The sequence below is a fragment of the Apaloderma vittatum genome, unplaced genomic scaffold (assembly GCF_000703405.1).
Source record: "Apaloderma vittatum isolate BGI_N311 unplaced genomic scaffold, ASM70340v1 scaffold26538, whole genome shotgun sequence".
NCBI lineage: Eukaryota > Metazoa > Chordata > Aves > Trogoniformes > Trogonidae > Apaloderma > Apaloderma vittatum.
Window position 1 is genome coordinate 14628 of NW_009731646.1, and position 24443 is coordinate 39070.

Sequence of the window (24443 nt, forward strand, 5' to 3'; positions counted from 1 at the left end):
TGGAAGATGTTTTTTTTCGTCCTTTAAGATCTAAACCATAATCACTATTTGGGCTTGATTTTGAGGAATCTGGAACAACTTGTGAGAATCAGAGGAATCCATATATCTACATTGTCCCATGTTCCTGTGGGCATAGGAGTCCTGCTGACTGCGGCAGCCGCCTGGCAGCATTCGAAGCATTCACAGCGCTTGTTACTTCGCAGTTTTTGTGACGCCATACTCGTCTACCTACGCTGTTGTTTTCATGACTCATGTTGTAAAGATTTTGAAACCTTCTGTGCTACATTGCATACCTTGCTCAACATGTAACAACCAGTACAGTTTCCAAAAATCTGCATTCGAGAATGCTTGTAGTTCAGACAGTAGCACTTCCCTTGTTTTCAAAAGATGCCTTAATTGCTCAGTGTTAACCTCAGCCTCACCCTGACTTTTTCATTGTCTCCTGTTCTTTAAATCATCTGAGCCTTGGTGAATAAATGCTAAATTCAACTCCATTTGTTAAGCAGACAATTATATCATTGTTGCTCGGCCACTCTCAGTTCTGTGTCTATTAGTTCTTTTGTGTAGTGTTTAAATGTATTGGTGTAATTTTATTTCTTAGGAAGCAAGAACAGAATCTATTGCCAGACCGTTGGAGATAAATGAGGCTGAGAAGGCGATGAAAACTGCCATTGACTGTGTTCTGGTAAGCAAAATTATATTTATTGGATGGAAGAATTATCGTTCCTTTCCTGTAAGAAGAACAAAACTCTTTTTTAACAACATCCTAGGGTTAGGAGTGCCAGAGCACACCGCACCTTCAGCTGGTTGGACCAAGTAGGGCTGCACCTGGTCAATTAGTAGCTAATGTTGAACTTTAGTTAACAGCTAATGCTGACTTCGGTCTTTAGGTAGCACCAGATGCGTGAATAGAAGTTCTTGAAGGCAGAGATGAGTCTGCGATGAGTCCTTGTGTCGTGGTAACAAATATGGTCCCTGATGAGCCCTGTGGTTTTTCTGGGAAACTTGTGTTTGAAGTGAGCAAGCGTGGTAACTGAAGCGGATAGCTTCCCTGGCACAGTGAGTTGTCAGCACAGTGGTGGTTGTGAGCTGGCAGTTGGAAATCACAGCCTGCAGCAGAAAAGGTAAAGGATTCTAGTAGCAGCACCTAGGAGAATGCGTTAAGGTCCGCTCTGCTGCCACTGTCGCACTGTGTAACTGGTGGCTCAACGTGCAGAGGCATTCCTCCAGCTGATGCGTCAAAGAACTGCACTTGGCTTTCCTTGGCCTCTCTCTCTTGGGAGAAAACACATCTTGGTCATATTCTCTGCTTTGGTTAGGAGCTCAGTAGTAATCCCAGAAGTTCTACAGGAGGGATAAAAATTCCATAAATCAACACAGAAGTCTACGTCCCACCTACCCTAAGCCGTGTAAACTTTGCAGAGTCAGGGCTGCAAGGGGTGTACTTGATAACTCGCAATGCCCTGGTACCGCTGGAGTTGTGGTGTTGGGTTCTGGAGGGGTATTGGAGCTGGCCAAGGGGTGAGAAGAACCAGCACTGTGGTGACCAGTGCTGTGCCAGCACCTCGTTGTGGTTCTCATTCTGGAGGACCTTTTGTCTGTCCCAGCCTTGGCAACACTGTCCTTGTTCCCGAGCTTGGATTCCCATATTTCTGAACAGTTACCTGCCACTGTGTGAGTGTGCTGGTTAGTTAAATCCTAGTGATCACTCTAAGTTATTTAACTCTAAACTGTACCCAGTCCGATTGTCTAATTACAAGGAGTGAAGTTCTGGATTTAAACAGCCAAGGTATAATCAATAGATGCTCCAGGTGCTCTTTCCTCACATTTCTGCTCCTACTCGCAGTTTAGATGAATTCTAAATGTCGTTAACGTGCTTTGCTGTTCTACACAGCTGTGCAGAGAAGAGCAGTTGGCTTCTTGGGAGGCAGCAATGACACCTGAGCATGAGTGCGTTGAATGAATTTGATTCATTTTATGTAGCTGAAATATTCCCACTTCCCCCAGCTGGTTCCTGTAGCATATGTTGTGATGTTTGGGATGCTTCCCAGATTTTGAAAAGATGGGATAAAGCAAAACTTAGAAAAGGATGAAGGTATTTGGATAGAGTAAGTTCTTTATAAAAATGATGTTTATATTGAAGAGAAGGAAAAGATGGAAGCTGAAAGTTCCCTAAAACAATACCAAGAATTTCTTATCTGCGTTTTTCAGATACTTACATATTAAGAGATGTCCTTATGTGTCCTGTCAGATTTTTTTTGAGGAAGCATCTTCCTATACTTTAGAGCTTTTTCAGTGAGGAGGAGAACTGAAGTTAAAGTCCAGGGCAAGCTGTGGTTGCTTTTTTTTTCTTTAAGAATGTCTGGGGGAAAAAAAAATCAAGTATTTTAAACTTGCAAGTGTCCAATTAGTTCACTATCCTGGTCCAACAGAACTTTTTAATTTTCATTACTGAGCCAGTTTGTTTTCTAGCTCATTGTGATAATATTATTTGGTAAAATGAGATGTGAGATTATACAGAAGAACATTCAGCATCTGAAAGATAATTCTAATTATCCCAGTGGAAGCTGTGGTTCACCATCCTTTTCTTTTAGGAAGAAGTCCAAAAGACTGAAGACATGTTGAATAATGTGGCTTTGGATGAAGCTAGTTTGGACGCCAAGATTGAAAAGCGAAAATTGGAACTAGAAAGAACCCAGAAGAGGCTACAAACTCTACAAAGTGTTCGGTAAGGGTTATGAACTGATTATCCACTGCCTAAATGAGTGTGAGCACAAATGACAGAACTGTGCATTGTTAACGCTTAGAGCAGCAGCGAGGAGTGAAGTCTGTGATGAGACCGAGATGACGGCCTGTGCAAGAGAGATTCTCTTCTCTAGAAAGGCCCAGTCTGGATTGTAATTGCTCATTTTTCTGCTACCAGGTGTTTGAAATCTGAATTTCAGGGCTGTTTTAAGTGGCTGAAATATTATTTGTTGGGATTGCTTAACTGCTGCTTGAGCTCAACAGAATGGTTAGGTAGTGTGTCTTTTCCTTCTTCATGAAACATAGATTGTGCCGGGTAGTTCTCCTGAAAATAGCAACTAGGGTAAACCTTCCCTCTGTTCTCAGAGGCTTCTAGTGTTCTTATTCAGCAATAAAAAAAAGTTCATTATGCATCCCTTGTTAGGATCAGTTCCTCCAGGCAGTGATACAGCTTGACATGAAATCGAGTTGTTCAGTTTCACAGTTTGGGTTGATTTCTTGCCCTTAGTTAAACTGTAGGTTTATACATCATGCTCTGTTTTTGATCTAATATTGGAAACAAAAAAGAAAAAATTAGAAGAATGAGTGGTCGAAGGAATGATGTTGATTCATGTCCACATTGTGATCAGTAGCGCTTTGACAGAAGTATGCTGAGTAGGTGTGAAGCATCGAACAGTCGTTGTGCTCTCTGAGGTGCAGCCATTAGCTCTGGTGTAAGGACATCATTACTGGTGTCGAGTCTTGTTACGCTTGTAATGACACAGCACAGCTTTGTAGCAAATGCGTCTCCAGCAAAGGAGGTGATTTACCAGCCGTGCTACAAGCTAGGTTTTTGGAGTTGTGCAACAGCAGGATAATTAACTCAGATTTGCTTGCTGAAGATGCCAAAACGCTGCCTTTGTGCCTGTTCAAAAGGAAATGGTAATGGCTACACGATAACCTTTCCTTTGGTTCATGTACTTTTTGCAGGATAGTTTAGTGAGGAGGCTTGTCATATGCTTTTAGTTTCTAAAGTAGTGTGGAAGCTTAAAAGCGAAGGGTCCTTCTGGATTGATTTAGTAAATGTGGAAAGGAAGCTGCAAAACCCTAAAATGCTTATTTTTGAATTCTGCATATGCAGGTCAATATTTCACTGAGTAGTTTGTGCTTGTTCTCTTCAGTCCGGCTTTTATGGACGAGTACGAGAAGATCGAGGAGCAACTACAGAAACAATACAGTAGTTATGTAGAAAAATTCCATAATCTGACCTACCTGGAGCAGCTCCTGGATGATCATCGACGGGCAGAGCAAAAGATGTTTGAGGTAAGGCATCTTAGAACCACTCAGCAACGCTGTATGTCCTGTAGTTCTTGGCCTTCTAACAGAAAATGTTTTAATTTGTGTTTCTAGTTGAAGAGCCAGCCCTGAGTGACTGGCAGTTTACTGATAGCCCAGTAAGTGTGACTGCTCTTGGGCAAGTGTGATAATACAGCTTTGAGTTTTGAGTTAGTGACGTTAAACCAGTGTAGTGATGCCCCTTTCCAGTCTGTGACTCCCCCTGACTTGTTTTCAGTGGATGTTTTTTGTTCGTGAAGAATGGATTCAGCATTTCTAATCTTCCTTTTGCCACATACAGTGTGTGTGCTGAGAGATATTAGGCACTTATTTTTACAGTCTGCCAGCAAGTGATGTATGAGGGTTTCTCAGCACAAGGCAATCTCCTCATGGCAAAAAGGAAGCCTCAGCTTAGCTTCTGGTCTTCATTGAATGGTCTCTCCTTGAACCTAACACCGGTGGCTGTGCTATACCTTGAGTGAAGCAGTGCTTCCTCTTTCTGCTTCGTCCTACCTTCCACATGCAGATCACATTTTATTTTGTCAACACAGCTTACTCTCGCACCTGGCAGAAGTGCAGCAGAGCTGTGCATAATGTTCCTTCTCTCTGGTTACAACTGCCTGTTTTGCTTTTGCCATGACACTTTGTGTGTCTACTGGTGTGAAAACAAAGTAGTTTGGCCCCAAGTTTTTTAGTCTTCTCCTTTAAAGTATTCATACCCATGTTTAATTATAGAGAAATTTTGGGAGCTGTGCTTACGCTGCAAATAAGGCTCAGTATGTTCCTAGTTCCCCCTCTCATATAATTGGTCTCTCTTGCTTCTGAGACATCCTTTTAGAAAGCCTTGTCATTCTATAGGGCTGATTGTTCCAAGAAAAACCTCCTCTTTGATGATGGCCTGTGCTCTGTTCCTGCCTGTCTTGGCTGCACTGTGCGATGTACCGGGGGCTTCATAACCAGGCTTCAGGCCATTCTGCACTCTGGAGGAAATACTGTTTTTATTACCACTATCTCTGTAGATGTTATTTCATCTACTTCTAATCTCTAGCCAGTTTGATATTTTCACATATCTTGTTTTATGATGTTCTAGTTCTTCTCCATATCTTTGGCCAAAGAAAAGAAGTCCTCAATTGAATCATAATCTTGAAATGAAGCCTAAAATCCGATTTATTTTTTTTTCCCTTCTGTTCAAATGCCATTGAGATTTAATACCAAAAGCAGAAGTGTTTGAACTGAGCTACCTGGAGCTGTTTATAAATTCATGCACAGAAGTTAGTAATGAGTTGGCTTACAGCGCTTCAGGGGGTTTTTGTTAAAAGATAATAAGATGAAGAAAAAGCATTCGTCATTCGGGACTGTGCCCGTGCTTAGAATATGGAGAGCTCTTTTTATTTTCCTTTTTCTCCTTCTTTCTGTGAGACACCTAGAAGACTACCCACGTGGTTTAGCCTTTCATTTACTAAGATAAGCAGGAAACAATGCTTCAGCATTGTGCTGAGTTCAAGAATGTAAAAGCTTTTGACAAAAAGATGTGGTTGGTCTCTGCACAATTCTATCACTTGTTACATGCGGTGTGCATTAGCGGCCCTCGGAACTGGAATCTTTTTTAAGATATGATTTATGCTAAAAGCAAAATGCAACCGGGTCTTCTGCATTTGGAATGTGCTGTTTCCGTGTCGGGTGGTCTGTACTTGGGTGTCGCTATCGCCTCAAGGGATCAAATCACTTGGGCTGAACCCTCTATCTATTTAATACAAGGTACCCTGAGACGTCTCATTTTGCTTCCTGTGTTTTCACTAGGGACTGTTTGGGAATACCAGTAATCAAAAGGGGAAAGAAAGGCACGCTTGGCAGTTGTTCTTTAGAACGGAAGAGAGCAGCGTGGCGATCAAGAACAGTAAATTGTAGAATATTTAAAGGAGGAGGCTGTGGCCATCTCTTGGTGGGCAGCAGTGCGGTGACTCAGGGAGCCGTGGCTGCCTGGTTGTAGAAGCTGAAACTGTACATGGATGTCTTTTACAGACAGATTTTCAGGAGTGCTGGTGTCCAAACTATTTATTTTAAGTCATCATGAGATGTCAGCTCTGAAAATCAGGGTTCAAGACATGGTAACTAAAAGATGAAGAATCTGATCACCAACTAATTCATGAGACTTATGGTGTGCTCCTATTTCCAAACCAGCGTGGGGACTTGTTTGTTGTGTTTTTTTGTTTTGTTTTGTTTAAAAAACATAGTGCTCTATTTAATTCATTTCAGATTAGTCTCTTGCTAACCTGGAACATCAGGGCATTTCTCTTGCCTCTATCAGTCTTGATCTGCTTTTCACCTTTGGTTACTTATTGGTGAAGCCAATCTGTGGGTGACTTATTACATGCTTGAAAAAAAACAAGCAGTTTGCTCCAAACTGATGATGTATCTTGTCCTAAAGTTCATCATCTCTGTCATTTTCAGAATCAACAGAGAAAAAGTAACTGGGATAATTGCATTTAATCCATTTTAATACTCTCTCCAACTGTCAAAAAGCACTGAAAATTATGTTGATCTTTTTTCCCCAACTCTGACTTGTCTTTTGTTCCACCAAACGAATCTTAATTATCTTCTGTAATAGAAGTGAGAGTCAATTCTTTTATCATCACTGTATATTTTGTTAAATAGCTTGCCAGAAAAAAAGCAGCAGCAATGTAATTAGTTTAATCCAGCACTCCGTGTGCAGTTCAGTACTGAGGACTGATTCTTGGCTCCCTTTCCTTGACTAGGTATGTGTGTTTTAGGAGAAATTTTTGTTCCGATTGAGAGACCATTGCTGAAGAACGAGACTAATCTCCAGTGCATTTAGGCTTGAAGCTGTTTCGGTACCCTGCTGACGTTGTGCAGCTAATGACCTGGGCTGGAGAGCGTTTCCTAATTAGAAAAGTGATTTAAAGATTGTACCCAAGCACACAGTTTTAATTAAGTGACATTGAGCAGTTGGTGCACTCCAGGCTGCAGTGCTGGTCGTTTGTGTGAGGTTTTTTTGGATGCTTCTTTCATGTGGTAGGTGTGCAGTTGCTCTTGTAGCTCCTGTTGTTGTCTTGAGCTTCCCATTCCTTCTGCCTCCCAGTGCCCGTAATAATGCGAAGCGATGAGGGGAGAGCAATCGGCAGGAGTCTCCTGCCGGGCACTGGCCTGAGAAATCTTTGCATTAAAAGGAACCGAAAGCTTTGGCGTCGAGTCTGAACCCAGTGAAGCGCCAGAACTGAGCAGTTAATCGGTGCTGAAATGACCGCCTGCAGAGGACCTGCCTGCTTGAGGCGGAAACCCTTGGAGATGTGTGAAGAATAGGGAATTATTTGTCTGTCATCATCTCTCATCTGGGGAGATGTCAGAAGTTCTCACATGACTCCTCCTTTGAGTCTCATGCTTATTGACAAACTGTCATGGGCTGCTTATTTTTGGATCCAGGGAATTTAAGTTAAGGGTCTTTTGTCTTTGCAGTTTCCTTCACCTTTTTTTCTCAGCCACCTCTTTTACTCTCTTTCTGTTCTCTTGGGCTGATCGTGAAATTAATCCATCTTCTTGCAAGGGCTTATGTGCCATGTCTCCTCAAAGATTCATTCTTATTTTTCTACTTGGTAAAAAGATTCGGCACACTTTGTTAATTTTAATCCTGTTTTTCAGATAAAATTTTTCTGATGATTAGACACTAAAGCTGTTAGAAATTTGGCTGCTCTAAAAATCAAAGTTTCAGGGGGTTTCAGAGTTGGGAGTTGAAATTTTCTATGGACTGTAAATGAACGTCTCTCTTATAAAAGACAACGTAGACTAATATGGTTCAAAACGGTGGTTTTGAAGCTAACTTGTGTAATGACAGAAGAACTTGGCAATATCCTTTAGCATTTGCCTTTTCTCTGGGCAGAATATGCTACACTTCAATATGAAGCCCCTGCAGAGGTTTTTTCTAGTTCTTTCTTGCTGCTGTTGTAAAACTGTGCTAATCCTGTAATATATGAAATGGGCTGCAGTTGGGGGAGGAACACAAGGAGAGTATCTACCAAGTTTGGGAGTGTACTAAGTCCAGGTGAGTTTCTCTGTTGTGCCAGCGAATCCTGTGAAGCGTGAGACGTAATGGCTCTCAGTGAGGGTGTAGCTTGGAAATCCATGAATGATTTTCATGACCAGAAATCAGATGCTGTCTGATCTCTAATACCTTTCATTCTTAGGTTGTCTCACTGGATTTCTTCTGCAGTGACTCCACTGGAGAAGAAACATTGCATGAAAACAGTCTGTACTTAGTGCATTCTGCATGCACTGCCTTTAGGTTTTAAGTATTCTCTCTATCTCATTTTATGTGGTAAGAAGATAGAATAAGTGCTTGGTTCATATTATGGTCTTCCTGCATTATGCTATTTAACATCCACAAGTGTTCACACTCCAGGTGTGTGAATTATGTAACAGAAATTTCATTTGAAACTCGCTCAAAATAGGGGACAGCTGGATCGCTTGATGCAACACTTGATCAGGCAGGTAATTTTTCTTTTACCAGAGATCAACACGTAAAAATCTTTGCGAGAAACCTTTAAATAATTGATTAAAAACCAAGGAGCTCGTTGAAAGACGAAGTTACTCTTCCTTTGGGACTGATGTTTTGCAAGTGATTTGCACCAAATGACTGAAGTAGGTGATGTTAAAATGATATATGTGAAATTTAGGAGGTTTAATGCTGTGCTGCTGGTACTGAACACCAGAGAAAAGTGGCTCTGAGACGTTTTGCCTTGCACAAACATGTGCAATCCCCTAATGTGCAAAATAGTAAGGTTTGAGTTTTTAAATGTTGAGTAGTAAAATAATTCCCAATTTTCCACCTGTGTAGAAACTAATTTCTAGTTCAATTCTATGAAAGATATGAAAATCAAACACTATGCACATATGAACTGTAGACCTCTCAGGTAGGTGTCCTGGCAGAACCCTTGGCTGACACGCACCCAGCACACAGGCTGAGAGTGTGAGCGTTGCCTTCTCCTCTGAGAGCTGCAGAACGCTGTCGGGATTCTTTGAAGAGGATTCTGATATTTGAGATAACCAGTGGGCCAAATTGTGAGCCGTACTGTTTTGGAAGCACTGCAGCAGGGCCAAAAGTCAGGAGTAAGGAAAGGTAAGAAATCCTAGGGCAAACAGTGCACCTCTCTGCCTAGGGAGCCTGAGTGATGTCTGTTTTGCTAGAAATCCATTTATGCTCACCTTTGGGCTCACCTTGAGCATGATGTAGTCCTGAAATCAAAGGAAACCATTTTAGGCCACTAAAAAGGAGACTGTCCTTTTTCTTAAAAAAAAAACAAAAAACAAAAAAAAACAGTCTCCTGCACAAGCTTTGTTTCATCTTTTGAGAGGACCAAGGGGAAACCTGGCTTGGTCGGAGCCTGCCCTGTCGAATGGGGCCTGACTCCCTTTGGCAGTTCTGCATTTACTTTAAATACCTGCTGGTGACTGTCTTCTGACAAGAAACAAGGACTTCACGTAGTGCAGCCTACATCTCGGTTTCTGCTCAGACACAAGGATTTTAAAACCAACCATTTCTGTTTCTTAATCTGTAGCGCAGGCAGGAATGAAGCTTTCCTGTGTCCCCACTACATAAGCAGGGTGATTATGTGCAGAAAACCAAAGTGTTATTGAAACTAGAGAAGAAGGATGTATAAGGTGAAACCTGATGTTGCTGTAGATCATGGGTTGCCCAGAGATGATTTTGTCTTTAATCATAGCCTGATGCATGTGAACAGTCCTAGAAATGATGTTTGCCATCTCCTTTTAGAAGAGAGATTTGTCTGCATCAGCAGTCATCTTTACTATCTACCATGATGAGATATTTAAAATGGTTTTATCTCAGTCTTCTAAGCTAGTAGCTAGACTGCTGTCCTGGTGATCGGGAACTAGGAGTACAAATGTTTTCAAGCTGGAGAAATAAAAAATGCTACTAGAGCTCTAACAAGACTGCTACAGAGAGGCTTGCTGGTGCTGCCTCTCAATTTGGGACTTGACAGTTGGGAAATAAGAAATAAAGTGAAGTGTGCGTTAGCTACATGTTGAAGAGATTCTTCGTTATTTGAAGCATGGGTTATATTGGAGCTAATTGACCTCAAGACAGAAGGCAGCAGATTCCATTTACCAATTCCTGAAACCATCAAGTTCACCAAGAACAACTACGCTTTGATATAATTAACACTGTCCTTGAAAAGAGCGAATAATCCTGACCTCCTCTTTGAACACTTCAGGGTTTGTGCTACCTGTGACATTGGGAGAGGGTAATTCCCATGTTAGATTCTAGCAGTGATGTGACAGCAACTGCTTTATGGAGCTGTGACTATTAACTTCCAATCAATATTAACTTGAATGATAATTTCTTCAGACACTGCAGACTGACCTCAGGTTTACATTACAGAATTGTATATTAATTCAAATAAATTGCACATCCAGCCAATACCGCTTGTAAGCTTGGTACAAGAAAATGTAACACATGAAGAGAATGCTCGATGGGCTGTTATTGAGTCATTGTAATTCATATCTTCCAGAGTCATAGTAATTCACATCTTCCAGGAAAGCAAATAGGAAAACCGGAGAGCTGTTGTTGTGGTAGACTTACTTTGTATCTAATGATGTATACACTGAATTTGCAGGATAAAGTCCATCCTCTGTCACATTATTTGAGGCAGCAGTGAATCCCAGAGTGTTACTGCTGATTTGAAGGTTCTTGTATGAGAGCATTTTAACTGGAAAATTCTGGGCAGAAATTGCTAATCTGGGTCACTCTCTTTTTTTTTTTTTTTCTTAGTTCTGCTTAGATCTCTCTCACTGTGTGTTGGCAGCTGATTTAAAAGCCTGGGATTTCGTGTCGCAATCTCGGCCAGTGCCTTAGTAATCTTTTGGTCTTCTGTCTCTTGACAGTCCTCTTGAGCTATGCTCTGTTGTAGATGGTTGCATAAATCCTCGGTGGTGTGCTCAGCGCTGTGTTTCTTCTGCAGTTCTGCTCCCTTGGCTCTGCCCTCTGGTTCCTGGTCTTTGACTTCAAGGCCTTTGACTTCAAGCCTCTATCCAGTGGATCTGGATCTCACTGAATCCAAAAGGAAAACCTCAAGCTAGCATAAACATGCTAGATGTACTGGTAGGCAGGATTCTTATGCTGCTTTAACCAGTGAAAAAGGCATTTTATGCTGGTGACTCATGACAGCGTAAAACTTGCTCTCGAAACAGTCCGACTGATGGGACGGGTCTCGTCAGTGGCACAGCAAAGTGTGCTCTAGGAGCAGTACTGGAAGAGCAGTGGAGCAGAAACGTTTGGTATACCTCATCTGTTTCTTTTTGGTGAAGGCTTCTTCGTATTTATGGTGCCTCTTTCCCATTACTGTTGAATGAATGGAGATAGTTGAGAGAAAAGCTACATGAATCTGAAGTGACCCCTAGTGTGCCAAACACACGCACAAGTGTGGGGGAGAACTGGCTGGCCCAGGAAGCGATGAAAATCACAAATAGTTAGAAAGTGGGAATTTGTCTAGCTGAGCTAATTTGCTCTTTCTGTTTAGTCCCTTCCTCTTGACCTCCCACGGGGAAGGTGTTAATGTCTAGGTGAGGCCGTTGTGCACAGTCTGCTTATTCAAGAGGAGCGGTAACCATCCTGAATAAAGTCTCCGGGCACTGCCTCTCAGCCTCAGGGTGTGCAGTGGGCTGTCTGCTTCCAACTCCAATTTATCTGTTCTGCCAAAAGGGGTTGTTGCGGTGTTTGTGCTGGACCGGCTGAAGTCAGAACTTGCTAAGTAATTGTGGAAGCTTTAGGGAGAAGCATATATGAGAAACGTTAAACCAATCTGGTTTTTAAAATACTTGCTGTGGATTGTGTTGCGTCGTACAACTTGTAAGTGCCTTTTCTGAATACACTTCCCTGCCCGGTTTTGTGTAGCCTGAGCTCGTGCAGAGCAACTCTGTTAGAAAGGCATCAGGTTCCCTTCCTAAAGACTTTTCCCCCAAAGTCATTATAAGAGCCCATCTCAAGTTTCCTTACTATGATAGCTTTCCTTTATGATACTTGTTATTTACATTAGAAAACATTAGCCTTTTTCCCTAATTTTCAAGATATCATGATGGAGTTTTAGTTAATTAAAATGTATTTCTTTAAAAAGATAAGCCTTTCAAAAAACTTTGGGGATATCTTTGACTTTAGTTGGTGAAAGTGCAATTCAGTAGTGATCTAACACATCTGCTTGTTTAGTTTGATAAATAAGATCACTGGAGATTTGCTTTTTTTTCAAGAGAATTTGATTCTTTTGAAAATAGGTACATCAATGACAGGTAATGGCTGTCTGAGACAGAAGCGTTTCAAGATTAAGAAAGAAGCTTCCTCCAAAGAAGGAAAATGAATCAAATTAATGATTTTAAAAGAATGACACTACAGAAAATCCCCATCCCTTCCTCTGACATTAGTGGTGCTGGTATTGCAGTAACGGTGAATTGCTGGTGAGTATCAGTTAAGGATACATAAAATACTGTTGAGGGTGCTTTATATGTGTTTCAATAGAAATGATCACTATAAAATGACTATTAATGACAGGAGGCGATGGCTGTTTCAGTGCATGAAAGCGAGGGAGAAGATGGGAATAATGAGAATAAGGAGGAGGCAGATGGTCTTATAATAGGGGCTGATGGTTTTGAATTCATTCCATGTGTGCTCACTCGCTGGAAGGAAGACCTCTAGAAGTGTTTAAATGGCCAGTAATGATGGCTTTCAGATGCTCCTCAGGCCCAACTAGTCAAGGTGCATACATGTTTGTAAAAGCAAAGTGTTTATTAATATGAACCTTGATGAGGGATCCAGACAACCTGCTACCACAAGTTCATGTTTTCTTTTTTGGTGCAGAACGTCCTGTTTGGAGCAGTGGCTTGTCTGTTTGAGACCACGTTCTCCAAAGCACTGTACGTGATCTGATGATACTGGGGGTTTGGGGGAGTTTGCTGCTTTTGTATTTGTCAGAAAGCTTTATCACAGTGATAGGTGACATCGTCAAAGAAGAATAATCTCTAGGTGCAAAATCTATCTCTGTCAGAAGGCCGGGGTTCTGCTTTGTGGCTGGCTCTAAGAAGCTGTGAGCCTGTTTCCCTGAGGTTCTACACTGTCTGCTGAGGGCAACATCCTGTAATATGGAAAGGGATTTTTAAATTTTCAGTTCTGGTAACTTTTACAGGGAAATGAAAGTCCTGGTCAAATGTCTATAGACAAGTGGGAAACCAAAGGACCTCTCTGGTAATGCCATCAGCTGTGACTTCTGGTTTGGTTTTTTTACTGAAGCAAAATGGTTTGTTAACAATAAACATTGAAAAGTTCAAGGTTAAAATGAGCAGTAGTTTATGCAGCATGATCTGTGGTGTTTTATAGGTCAGCAGTTTGTCCTCTGATCCTTAACCATAAACTCTCACAGGGCTCATCACCTGTCAGAAAGCAATGTTCAGCACAGAGGGAGCCACCCCTCGTCCTCACCTCCCAGCCTGTCCTTGCTCAAGTGCCTAAATCCATCTCGTGAATCCCTCCAAACACAGAAGCTCTCTCACCATATTCCTGTAATCCCAGTGGGATCAAAGCTGTGCACCTTCTGATTCCTTCTGGTTTGTTTCCTGTGATGTCCGTACTTGTGTTCGGCCACTTGCGATGGGATCCCACTCGTGCTGCCTTCACAAGGAGCATACCAGAGCCTCTTCTGCACTGTTCAGGGTGCCCTCGTTTCATCAGCCCTGAAGAGCTAGTCTGAAGCCTTCCTCCTAGGTTAGCAAGCCTGTTGGCAAGGATTCTTCTGTTCTACTTTTTCAAAAGCATCTTCTCTCTCACAGTCTTCATTTCTCAGAAGGACAGTAAGGACCAAAACCTGTAGCATTGCAGTTGCTTTTAGTCCAGCCTAACTATAGGCATGTTCCAATTCAGATCATAAAGCTAGAAGTGAATTTTGGGTGAGGTATTTAATAGTAGACCATCAGGATAGGAAGCATCATCTTCTATTCTCGAAAAAGAGCTCCAGGTAGGCTGATATTTCATGTTCTCATGAACTTCAGCCATGCAACCTCAATCTTGTGTTCACACGTTAGGAGTATTGTCACGTTCTGTGGTCGGAGACGCACAATTTCTCCTCGTCCTGCACTGAATGAGTGGCAACACGCTATGATGAAAAACAAATGCTGTTGCGTGCGTGCAGCAAGAGCTAATCTCTGCCGCTTTGTTCTCTAACAAAGCAAGAAACAGCTGCTGAGATTAAGAGGTGAGGTGAAGATGAGGTGGTTCAATCCATCATCGAATTGGCTCACCTTAAGCGTGCTACAAAGCAGTAGGATTACAACTGTTCTCTAGCAAGTCACCAGGGAAGATAAAACAGAAGGAAAACACTGCATTTTCTTACTGAGATGAAAAGGTTATGGATGGAGAGAGGTGTCCAGAGAGATTTCTGGAATTGGGAGGATGTCTGGGAACAGAAGGAATAGCCTTGGCAAAAATTGGAATGCTAGCATCCAAACAAAAAAAATCAGTGAGCTCCAGTTGTTGTGCTGTTCTTTTATACTTATCCCCTTCCTATTTTTCTCACTTCTTTCCCTTTTCTTTCTACTTATTGGTAGCCACGTTGTCTGCCAGCTGGATGAGGGCACAAATTCTCTGTATTCAAAATCCTGTGGGTGTTTCTCCACAGCTTTCCCAACAAAACTTTGAGCTTATCTTAAAAAAAAAGAACCAAACCTGAGTTTTTAATTTTTTTTTAGATTTACTGTTTTGCAGTCTGCAGAGGCAGAGTTATCTTCAATCTCATTATTTCAGCAACTTAATTTTGTTATTTAAAGCAATACTTGGCAGCATTAGATGTCTCGTAAAGGACTATCAGGCCAGAAATCCTTTGGCTTATTCAAATCCTGGATCACTTGCTCAAAGACAAACACCGATTCAGAGGCAGAACTAGTTGTCTGGGGGTCTGCTGCTGCAGGGTATTCTCCAGGGTGGCACGTTGGTCTCAGTTTAAAAACAAAGAAAAAAATATCCCAAGTTGTGTCCCCGACCCCAAACCCTGCACGTAGTTGTGGGCGATTTGCATGTAGCTCTAACTGCAGGCTGTTCAGTAACACTTCTCTGAAAGAAATTATAAAAAATAGTCAATAAATGAAAAAGCATTTCTTAGGCCCTGCTTTTTTATAGCTTTCTGTAAAAAGATTTTTTTAAAGCCACCTCCCATTCACCCTGCTCTAGGAACTCATGATTGTCTGTGAAGCAATGTTACATTTTATTAAAAATTTCTGCCCAACAGCCATGTGTTTTGTTTTATTGCTGCTTTCCGAGGACTTCTCTGGTCAGCTCTGAGATGGAAAGCCATCTGCCTTGCCAATTAAAGTAGATTAAGATACAGAATATCTGTATTGTGCTCATTCAAACTCCTTCCTATGAAAAATATATGCTTGTCTTTGGTGCATTCGGTGTGCTGTGGATGGTGGGGACCATTCTCCCTGAAGTGGGCACAGCTGATGGTAAACATAATTGAATTGTTTTGTTTTAAAAGCTTTTGTTTGTCCTACTAATATCAACAAAAGGATTCTTTATTTCCTGTTGCTGTTGACTGTGTATAGACTGTGCATTTTTGTGTCACAAGGTGAGGTGCCTGAAAGTGGACCGGTGGCACACAGGAACTGAACCCTTGCGCTGCAAGACATGGGCAAGTTACTAGGAGTGAAAAACGGTTCTCACTTGATGTAAGGAGACTTTTTGACCGTTTGGATAGTCAGGTATCAGAACAGGTTGCCCAGGCGAGTTGATCGGTCTCTCTCCTTGGAGGGTTTCAAGACCCAACTAGCTCAAGCCGTGAGTGCTGTGGTCCCATCCCGTTGCTGACCCTGCTTTGAGCAGGAGGTTGGGCTGGGGACTTCTGAGGCCGGGCTTGTTCTGGGGGTCTAAGCATTAGCACCACAGCCCTGCCTTGCCCATTTCACTGGGCTGTCAGCTCTGAGTTTGCAAAGTGATTGGTTTGATTACTCATTAAAGAGGAGATTTACACGTCGAAAAGGCTGTGTAATATGTGAGACAGAAGAGAAAAAGATCTCAGCAGAGATCAGTTTGTCTTTGAAGCAGGGTTTTCAGCCTCTGGTGTGCTGAGAGGCCTGGGAGCCATTTCTGATGGGGCAGGCTGGCTCTGGTTTTGTACTAATTGGTCCTTTAATTGTGCTAATTTTGTATATGTTAAAGTTTATTATGTGTTGAAAGAGCATGCCCTTACCTTTTCTCCCTCGTTGTGTTTCGGAAGCCCTGGGTCACCCAGAAGAGGCCAGCCTAAACCAGAAAACCATCTCTGATTAGCACAGTCTTGTTCTCGCTGGACTGATATAAATCATATCTGTTAAGATAATGGAAAGTGTGGGGAGGGGTGTGTGCAGGGAGGGTGGAAGCTGGTCGGGCCAGAAAATGCAGCCTGATGATTGCAGTGCTTAGAAGAAGCAGGGAGAAAGAGGAGCTGAAGCTGCCACTGCCTCAGCTGCTTAAAAATTGTCATTGTTTTTAAACCTAAAATCTTAAACCAGTGAAGCTGCTGTAATTCTTTCACTAATTGGACAGATCTAAGATTTCTCTGCAGATTCTTCTGAGCATGTAACTTCAAAAATTATGTGATAAGTTTTACTTGCTAAGTATGTGATCTGCCATAGCTTCTCCCCCTCCTTTGAAGCTCTTACTCGGTAAGGACTCTAAGCAGCACTTAACTGGTGCTGTCCTGGTTGCAACTGGTTTGAGGCTGCCCTTTTGAATCAGTTTTTGTTGCTACAGTTTTTGATAAGCTTTTGCAAGGTGTAGTCTGGCAGCACAGCAGAGCTCGTGGAGTGAGCGGCTGCTGTTGAAAGAGATGATGTACAGTCTCAGCAGCTCCCTTGGGCTGACAGCAGCATTTGACCGACTGCGCATCGAGCTATTCAGAAACCTGAACTAGTAGAAAATCAACATTTTTCCTGCCAGTTAAGTCTCTGGGCTGGCTTGCTGGGAGGTCAGCTGAGCTGCTGGCAGCAGCGCTAGAGGAGTGACTCCTCTGTATGGTCAAGCTGTTTTCTTAGACTTTACTTCTCTTGTATTTTAAGTCCGTAAACCAGCACTGAAGCTGAAACAAGCAGTCTTCTTATACCTGTCTTTTCCCCACGATTGCAACACCTCATTCTCTGTTGTTCCAGTCAAGAATTTGTGTAGCCATATGCTGAACTGCAGCAGAGAATTTGCTTGGCTTGATTTTGTTTCGATGGATTAGTTTTCACCGGGTTTCTTTTGCATCGCTGCACAAATGCTCACACTAGAGCGAGCGGGTGGTAAAAGGGAAGGAGCAAGAGGCCCAGGGTGCAGGGCAGGGTCGCTGCTTGTGTGACCCTTATGTCACTTCTCTAGGTGACCCTGCTCTGGCAGGGGGGTTGGACTTAGGTGATCTTTCAAGATCCCTTCCAGCATTCTGTGATTCTGTGACTGAATCGGAGTTGCCAGCTCCAGCTGTCTTTATTGTGTGCCTAGAATTACAGCATTAGGCAATGGCTCTGTGCCTGTTATTTCACTGGTCTGCAAACATTTTAAAAATGCTTTCTGGGTTTATGAATTTGTCCCTGTGACTTTTGGGAAATGTCCTTTCTTTTTTCCTCCCTGTGAGATTCCCTTTGCCATATGGGCTGTTGAGATCGACGTGACGGAGGGATTCATTCCAAAGACATAGCCACAGGGAGGCTGTATTGAAAATGTTTGCTGGGGCAGGGACAAGACTTGTTTAAAGTGCTGACCATCTTGAAATCTTACGTCTACCTGGAAAAAAAAAGAAGACAGCAGCTGTGCGGCTCAGTCAGAAAACGCTGGGACCCCCTGTTGCAGAGGGAGGTCTTGGAAGGTCTGGTGTTTGGCAATCAAATAGTTCCCTTAGTCTGCCTGGTTTGCGATGTTCTGCAAGTCCATGATGCGTCCTAGAAGATGAAAATGACTCTCATCAGTTACTGTCTGCGGAGCCTCCACGTTTTCTTAGGAATCCATTACGCTGGAATGAGGATGTCTGTCTTAACAGCCACTGCCCAGCTCCCAGCAGCTTGCTTCTTCCCTGCACGTTTCATACCTGGTGGGCTGTGCAGGACTGAGGTGTTTAACTGCTTCTGGACCTTTTTGTAACGCTTCCTGTTATCGTTAGCCTTCATTTGATTGGGTCGAGGCTTGTGATCTCTTCCTTAGCACAGCAACTGCTGTTCTACCTCCCTTTTTCCATTTGCTCCAAACTGCGTTTGTCATAACTTGATTGTGCTGTCATTACGATAGTGTTTCTCAGCATGATTTTAGCTAACAACCTGCTATACTCAAAAAAGAAAATCCACAAACCACCTGGTGCAGTTTTAACTGTCCTGGTTCTCCTTTACACCTGGATACTGTAGCGTAGTATAGGGCTGTACTTCTGCTACTTATCCATGGGGCTTTTTGCTCCCGTTTTGTTTGCGTGTGTGGAAATGCGTGTGTGTATTCTGGTTCGGTTTGTGTGTTATGAAGCTGCAGTCATTTCACAAATTGCTTCTGGTGTTTAATGGAGAATTGGTTGAAAATAACTATCAAAGACTGTTTTCCAAAGAAAGCCACTTCCATTCTTCAACAGCCGTAATTTTCTGTGGAACAAAGACAAATGAACTCATTTTCGGTGCAGTAAGTGAGGTTTCAGCTGGTGGGAATGTATGGTTGATGTTCAGTACACTGTTCTAGCTGGGTATATGCTTTATAGCCTGAACCTCGTGAGCAAAGTAGGAGCTCCCAAATTTCAATTAAGACCTTTTTTTTTTTTTTCCCCATAAAATACTTTTGATGCTGAAATATTCTATTCTCATTCTACCTGTGAGTCCCCATAACTGTTGTTGTGGGACTACCCGATTAGCTGCTTCACTGGGGCAGTGTGGCAACTTTCCTAATTCGGTTGTTTTTCACCTTTTGCAGGAAGCAGCAAACATGCTACGTCTTACGCAGAACAGGCTGAAGGAAGAGGAACAGCATCTGCTTAAGAGTAAGTGGGCTTTCTTCACCGCTTGTATTAGCAGAGAAGTTGTTATGGCTACTTCATGTGTAAGTATCCACTTAGAAGCATAAAGCAGAGGGGACGTGGGATAGATGCAGAACCAACAGGCTGTATTAGAAAAAGAGGCGTGACAGTAACTTTGGAAAGGAACTTAACCTCTGTGAAACACTTCTGCCGTGTAAATTTTGCCTGTGTTGCTGCGGGATGAAAACAGGAATCCACCAAACGCGCTGCGCAGCTGTGGTGAGCGGGTTGTAGCCTTCGTTTTTCTATTATCAAAGCCTCTATGAGTGCGCTGTGGGCACGGCACTTGTCCCAGCACAATGGGATTGCAGATGTAAGGTTCATTTGTGAACGAGCTTGGTCAGATGCTTCTGTTGAGCAAAACGGTTGCGTGTAGGCGAGCAGTCGCATCCCTTTGTGGGCCTCTTCATCCACGCGTGAACCACATGACGCCTTGTACCGCACATGTGCCAGCGTGCCTCGCGAAACTGGAGCGTAATTTCTGTCCTTAGCCTGCCACATTGCGTGATGTGGAGTTTGGTGATGGGTTTGGGCTAATTCTTTGTGATGTGGCTATTGGGCAAGAACTTTCACACGTGAAAAACTCTCAGCTTGGAATCTTCTTTAGTATTGCTAATCTTCAGAGTGGATCCGTGTTTGCCTGCTTGCATTTGCCTGATTTTAGTGTGCCTGCAAAATGTGAACGCTATTAATATTTGAGTTTTCTTTTGTTTTCTGAACTTACTCTTAATTAGCTAGAATTCTAGCTGAGAAGTAAAAGGGAATAATAACCTCTTGAGATTTTGTAGAGAGCTAACGGACCAGATTTTGCTCCTTTTGAGCCAAAAGTCAGCAAGAACTTCTTTATTAATTACCCCTGTGAATTTAATATTGCAGTATGTGCATTTTTATATGGCAGTGGGAGGCAATAGAAGGAAAGTTAATTCTTGGGTTCAGGAGGAGAGTTCATGGAAGCTGAACTTGAGTAAGGACATAAAAGTTGCGCTTCACAGTTTGTTTGCCGGCAGAGATTTTTAGGGCAAGCTCATGAAAGAGGGAGTTCCCTCATATTTGCCCATCTTTTGTCCCGGTCTTCTAATGTCAGTGCAGTAAAACATGAAAAAGTTTTAGCTGAAACATAGGATTTGTAATATAAATTACAAGAATGTGGAATTGTTTTAAGGATTTACTTGAGTGAACAAGTCAACATCTTGCTGTCTGACAGTTTTCAGGGCAAATAGATTAATGAGAAAAACATCCATCATCAGTAATTAGCAGTGTGAAGCATAACATGAAAATTTGCCTTATCTGTTTTTTCCTTGTCTGCAGAAAAATACTGAGTTATTTTTGCATCTCTGAAATAACATGAACGTTTCTTTTTAGTGAGTAATTTAACTGCCACCTAATGTATGATTATGACTTTTAATGACCTAAAAATATTGCTGTAATACATCTCTATTCAAGTACTTAATTGTCATAATTAGTATTTATTCTAGTGGTAAGAGCACCAAGATCCTGTTTTTCAGCGCTGGCTCGTTCATTGACTGTCCCACAACCTTAGGAAAATCAAGTCATTTATCGGCTCCAGTCCATGTTTATCTGCACACCGTGTGGAAGCTTGCAGAGGTGTAACCGTGGCAGTACTTTTGGCTCTTGGAGGCTGTTTCCCCAGTCACGAGCACAGAGCACGGCTTCGTTGCTTTAGGTTAATTTGTCGGATGAACTTTCCTCTTAGACCAGACTCCCCTCTCCTCCTCTCGTTAGTATTAATTAAATGATGCCCTTTTTACAATTCAAAGACCACATGATTTGCTTTGGGAAGGGAATGCAGAGGTTGATGCCTTAAATGGCTTAGTGCCCTAGTAGGGATACATTTACAGAACAGTTGCAATCATTCCAGGACCCTAGTCACAAGAAAAATACATGGATTTTTTGCACAACATGTTTTTTTTACTAAAGCTCCCATGAGGTGCAAAACACAGCTTTTTGGATGGTGTAGGCTGGAGTCTGGTGATAAATTTGTTACCGTTAACTGATCAAAGCCAGCATCCATTCTGCCCCATAAGCACTCTGACCTTTGCGTACCTTCGTAATTGATTTTCTTACTGCCTCGATCCCTTGACCTTATCTTCTGCTAATTTGGTAAGAAGAGGTGTAAATTAACAGTTCCTTTCTCTGCAGCAGAAGTTGCAGGAGTTCTGGACAGCTCTCAATTGAGTTTCAGGCTGAACTAGCACCCGGGAAACCAAAATCTTATTTCTTGTAAAGAAGAGCCGTGGAACATAGGTTGAATTGTGCAGGTCTGTGTTAAAAGTATAGAAAAACCCATGGATATGTTATGGTATTTGCATCAAATTTGCAAAAATGAGATAGCCTGGTTCTTTTTTTACTTTTGCTAGCATACATTGCAAAACATCCTTTATTTCCGGCAGTGCACCTCCATAAAACCACTGCTCTAAAAATCAGCAACAACAGAAGAGCTTTTTTTCTGCAATCTTTATTTCACGTAAGGTGCTCACAGAGAAACCAATATACGATGTGTTTCTCGCACAATGCGCTGCCCTTGTGTCACGTCCAAGGCTGGTGCAAAGTAGCAAATGCCCACGGACTGAAACTCAACGCTTGGTTTCGTCAGGGTTAATGGCACAGTGGCTCTTAAAACTTTTTATATCGCACACCCTGGGATGCTGTGAAGGCTGTTGGCAGAGCTCTTGTCAGGTGTAAATACACCAAGGGATGCTCTGATAATGGTTTGGAGTGAGAAGACAGGAGAGGTCACTGGCCACAGCAGAAATTCAGGATGTTTTTTCAGGCTCACACAAGGTTGAAAAAACATGTTTACTGAGCAAATAGTGACAAGGGGAAATGTTTCTACATTGAAATACATTTTTTTTTTTTTTCAGATGCATAAGCTTGTTACATTTACAGATCTTCCTCACTTTTTAACACACTTTCACATGTATTCTCGCTTTCTTTCCTTCTGAGTTTTTTTTGTCAATTTAAAAGCAGACTATATAAACTATACTTTAAAAAAAGGTAAAATATTTTGGTTTGAAAACATAAACCCTTTGATTTTTTTTCAAAATATTTCCTGTATTTCTTTTGGGCAACACTGTGCCTAGGATTTGATTTCAGTTTGCAAAAGTGTTTGCTCTAAACCTACATTTTTTTCTGGGACTGGACTGCTTTCAGGTGTGCTGCACCAGTCCGCCCAGCCCGCGCGCTCTGGCTGAATCGCCGTCCGTGTTAAGCAGCGTTTTGCAATTTGCACGACTTCGGTGTTGTTCAGCAACAGCCACAGCATCAACTGATGCTCCTGGAGAGCTTCAGTTCTGCTCCATCCGCAGCCAAAGTGTTTCCTCGGCTGGTTCTCCTTGCTGAGCTAACTCCATCTTTTCTATCAGCCAAGTGCTGAGCTGGGTGCAAGAGATTTAGCCCAGCGCGCTGGTGGGTGCTCTGCTAAATCTCTTGTACCCTTTCTTCTCAGCATCGGTGCTTTAAAATCCGACAGCAGGGCAAGGAAGAGCTCTGCTGCAACGGTTGCGGCAGTGAGTCGCTGCGTAATTCCCGTGAGGGGGAGACCCGTATGATGCCGCTAATGCTCAGCCCCGTGCCCAGCAGGATGCTCAGGCCATCTGTCTTCTTGTAACAGACGCTTGGAACTTGTCCACAATGATCTTGGGTTTTGCTTGTTAAGTAATTGCAAATTCATGTTCTAATCTAATAGTACTTGGATGGATTCTTGGCTTTTAGGATCATTAGAAATAGTTACGGTCACCGAATATACCCTCCCCATAAAATGGGCCAAAAAATAGCTTAGGTGCTTATTCCTTTGCCAAGACTACAAATCCCACTTTAAATGGAGCTTGTCACCGGGAGTTCATTTTAAGCATTTCAAGTGACAGAGACCTATTGCTTCCCTGGACAGCAGTTAGTCATCCTTACTGTTAAAAATGTGAGCTTGGAAACTGCAGCCATGGACCATTTCAAAATGACCAAGTGAGGTAAGAAAGTGCATTTAGACCAACCTCTGCAACCTCCTGGCTGGGGTTTGTTGGTACGTGATCGGTAGCTCTTGGTACCCGGGTGTTTTTTTTCTTGGAGATCAGGCAAAGGGTCTCAGTTTTGTGCTAAAGACAAAGGATGTTGTCTGCTGAAACTTAAATATCGTTTCTGTTCGGTTTGCAGAGCTGCAAATACATAAGTGTGCAGGCTGATACGCAGCTTGATGCTCTCGAGTTTGGTGAGATTGTGGCATTTGGTAGAACTGAGGCTTTTGAGTGGACACTGAACTTCACTCTCCCTTTGGTCACATTAAAATCCCAATCCATTTCCTTTTTTTACCTGTTCTAAAATTTCATGCTATTTATTAAATGGATTTTATTTTGGATCAAGTGGCTGTCAGTTGCCCACTTGATTTTTCTCAATTTTTTTTCACCAAAATAGACATCCTGCTGGATCCAGTAATTGCTGTGGAGCCAATGCCTGTGTTTTCAAATAAATGATTTATATTATGGAATTGAACATGCTAAACTACACTTACATCTAGTTCTAAAGCATAACAATAAATTATGTCCTTTGTGCTCATTATCTTCACTACAGCACTTTCTTATTTTACAGTTGGATGCATTTACTTGAATATTTATGCAAAGTAACAAATCTGTAATGTAATCACTGGCAAGTTATTAAATCATGCTGGTTTTCCCTCAAGTGTTGCAAATTGCCCCACCACCCCCCCAAAAAAATAATTTAAATACACTGTTATCAGTCCAGGTATCTGCTCTGGGTTTTTCTGGAAACAGTGGGTATGCTTTGGAACAAATAACGCATCCTCCAGGAGCAGGATGTGCCTGGACTGCTTTAAATAAAGCTCGTTTTGTTAACTTAAACCCACCTTTATGAAATGGAGATGTTGAAATGTAAGGCAAGTGCAGTTTAAAATCCCCGTATATTCCCTCTCAGGTAGTCTGATATTTTGCCAGTGTTCTCTGTGTGATAAAGTAAATCACAGCACACGGAAACGGGCCAAACACAACTTATAGAGTTGTTCTGTCGATTACCTTTTTGTAGTAAAAAGACAGGAGCTTGTTAAAACACCGGCCTTAAGCTCCAGTGAGCTGTCAGCGTTGGCCTAAATTTGGGCACGTGGATTGCTGAATAGCAGTTCGTGGTGAAAAGTCAAATAATCTTCACCTAAACCCATGCAAATCTCATAAGCCAACTGCATTAGAATGCGTTCTGTACTCCCCGTACTAGTACGTGGGGATTTGTGTGTGTAATTATCTTTGCTGCTTTATGCTGATACTGAGGAAAATCTAAGTTTTCCCCTTAATGTTCCTTGCC

At 42.2% G+C, this 24443-nt stretch overlaps 1 protein-coding gene across 1 annotated transcript in view; it reads left to right on the forward strand.

Annotated features, from left to right (window-relative positions):
• The window catches only part of CLUAP1 (clusterin associated protein 1), a 50831-nt gene that overhangs the window by 14354 nt on the left and 12034 nt on the right, over positions 1 to 24443 (forward strand). Inside the window, exons 5-8 of the mRNA XM_009875274.1 lie at positions 602 to 685; positions 2595 to 2728; positions 3906 to 4047; positions 19019 to 19085. Coding sequence (XP_009873576.1) covers positions 602 to 685; positions 2595 to 2728; positions 3906 to 4047; positions 19019 to 19085 — 427 coding nt within the window. The remainder of the gene's footprint in view (positions 1 to 601; positions 686 to 2594; positions 2729 to 3905; positions 4048 to 19018; positions 19086 to 24443) is intronic.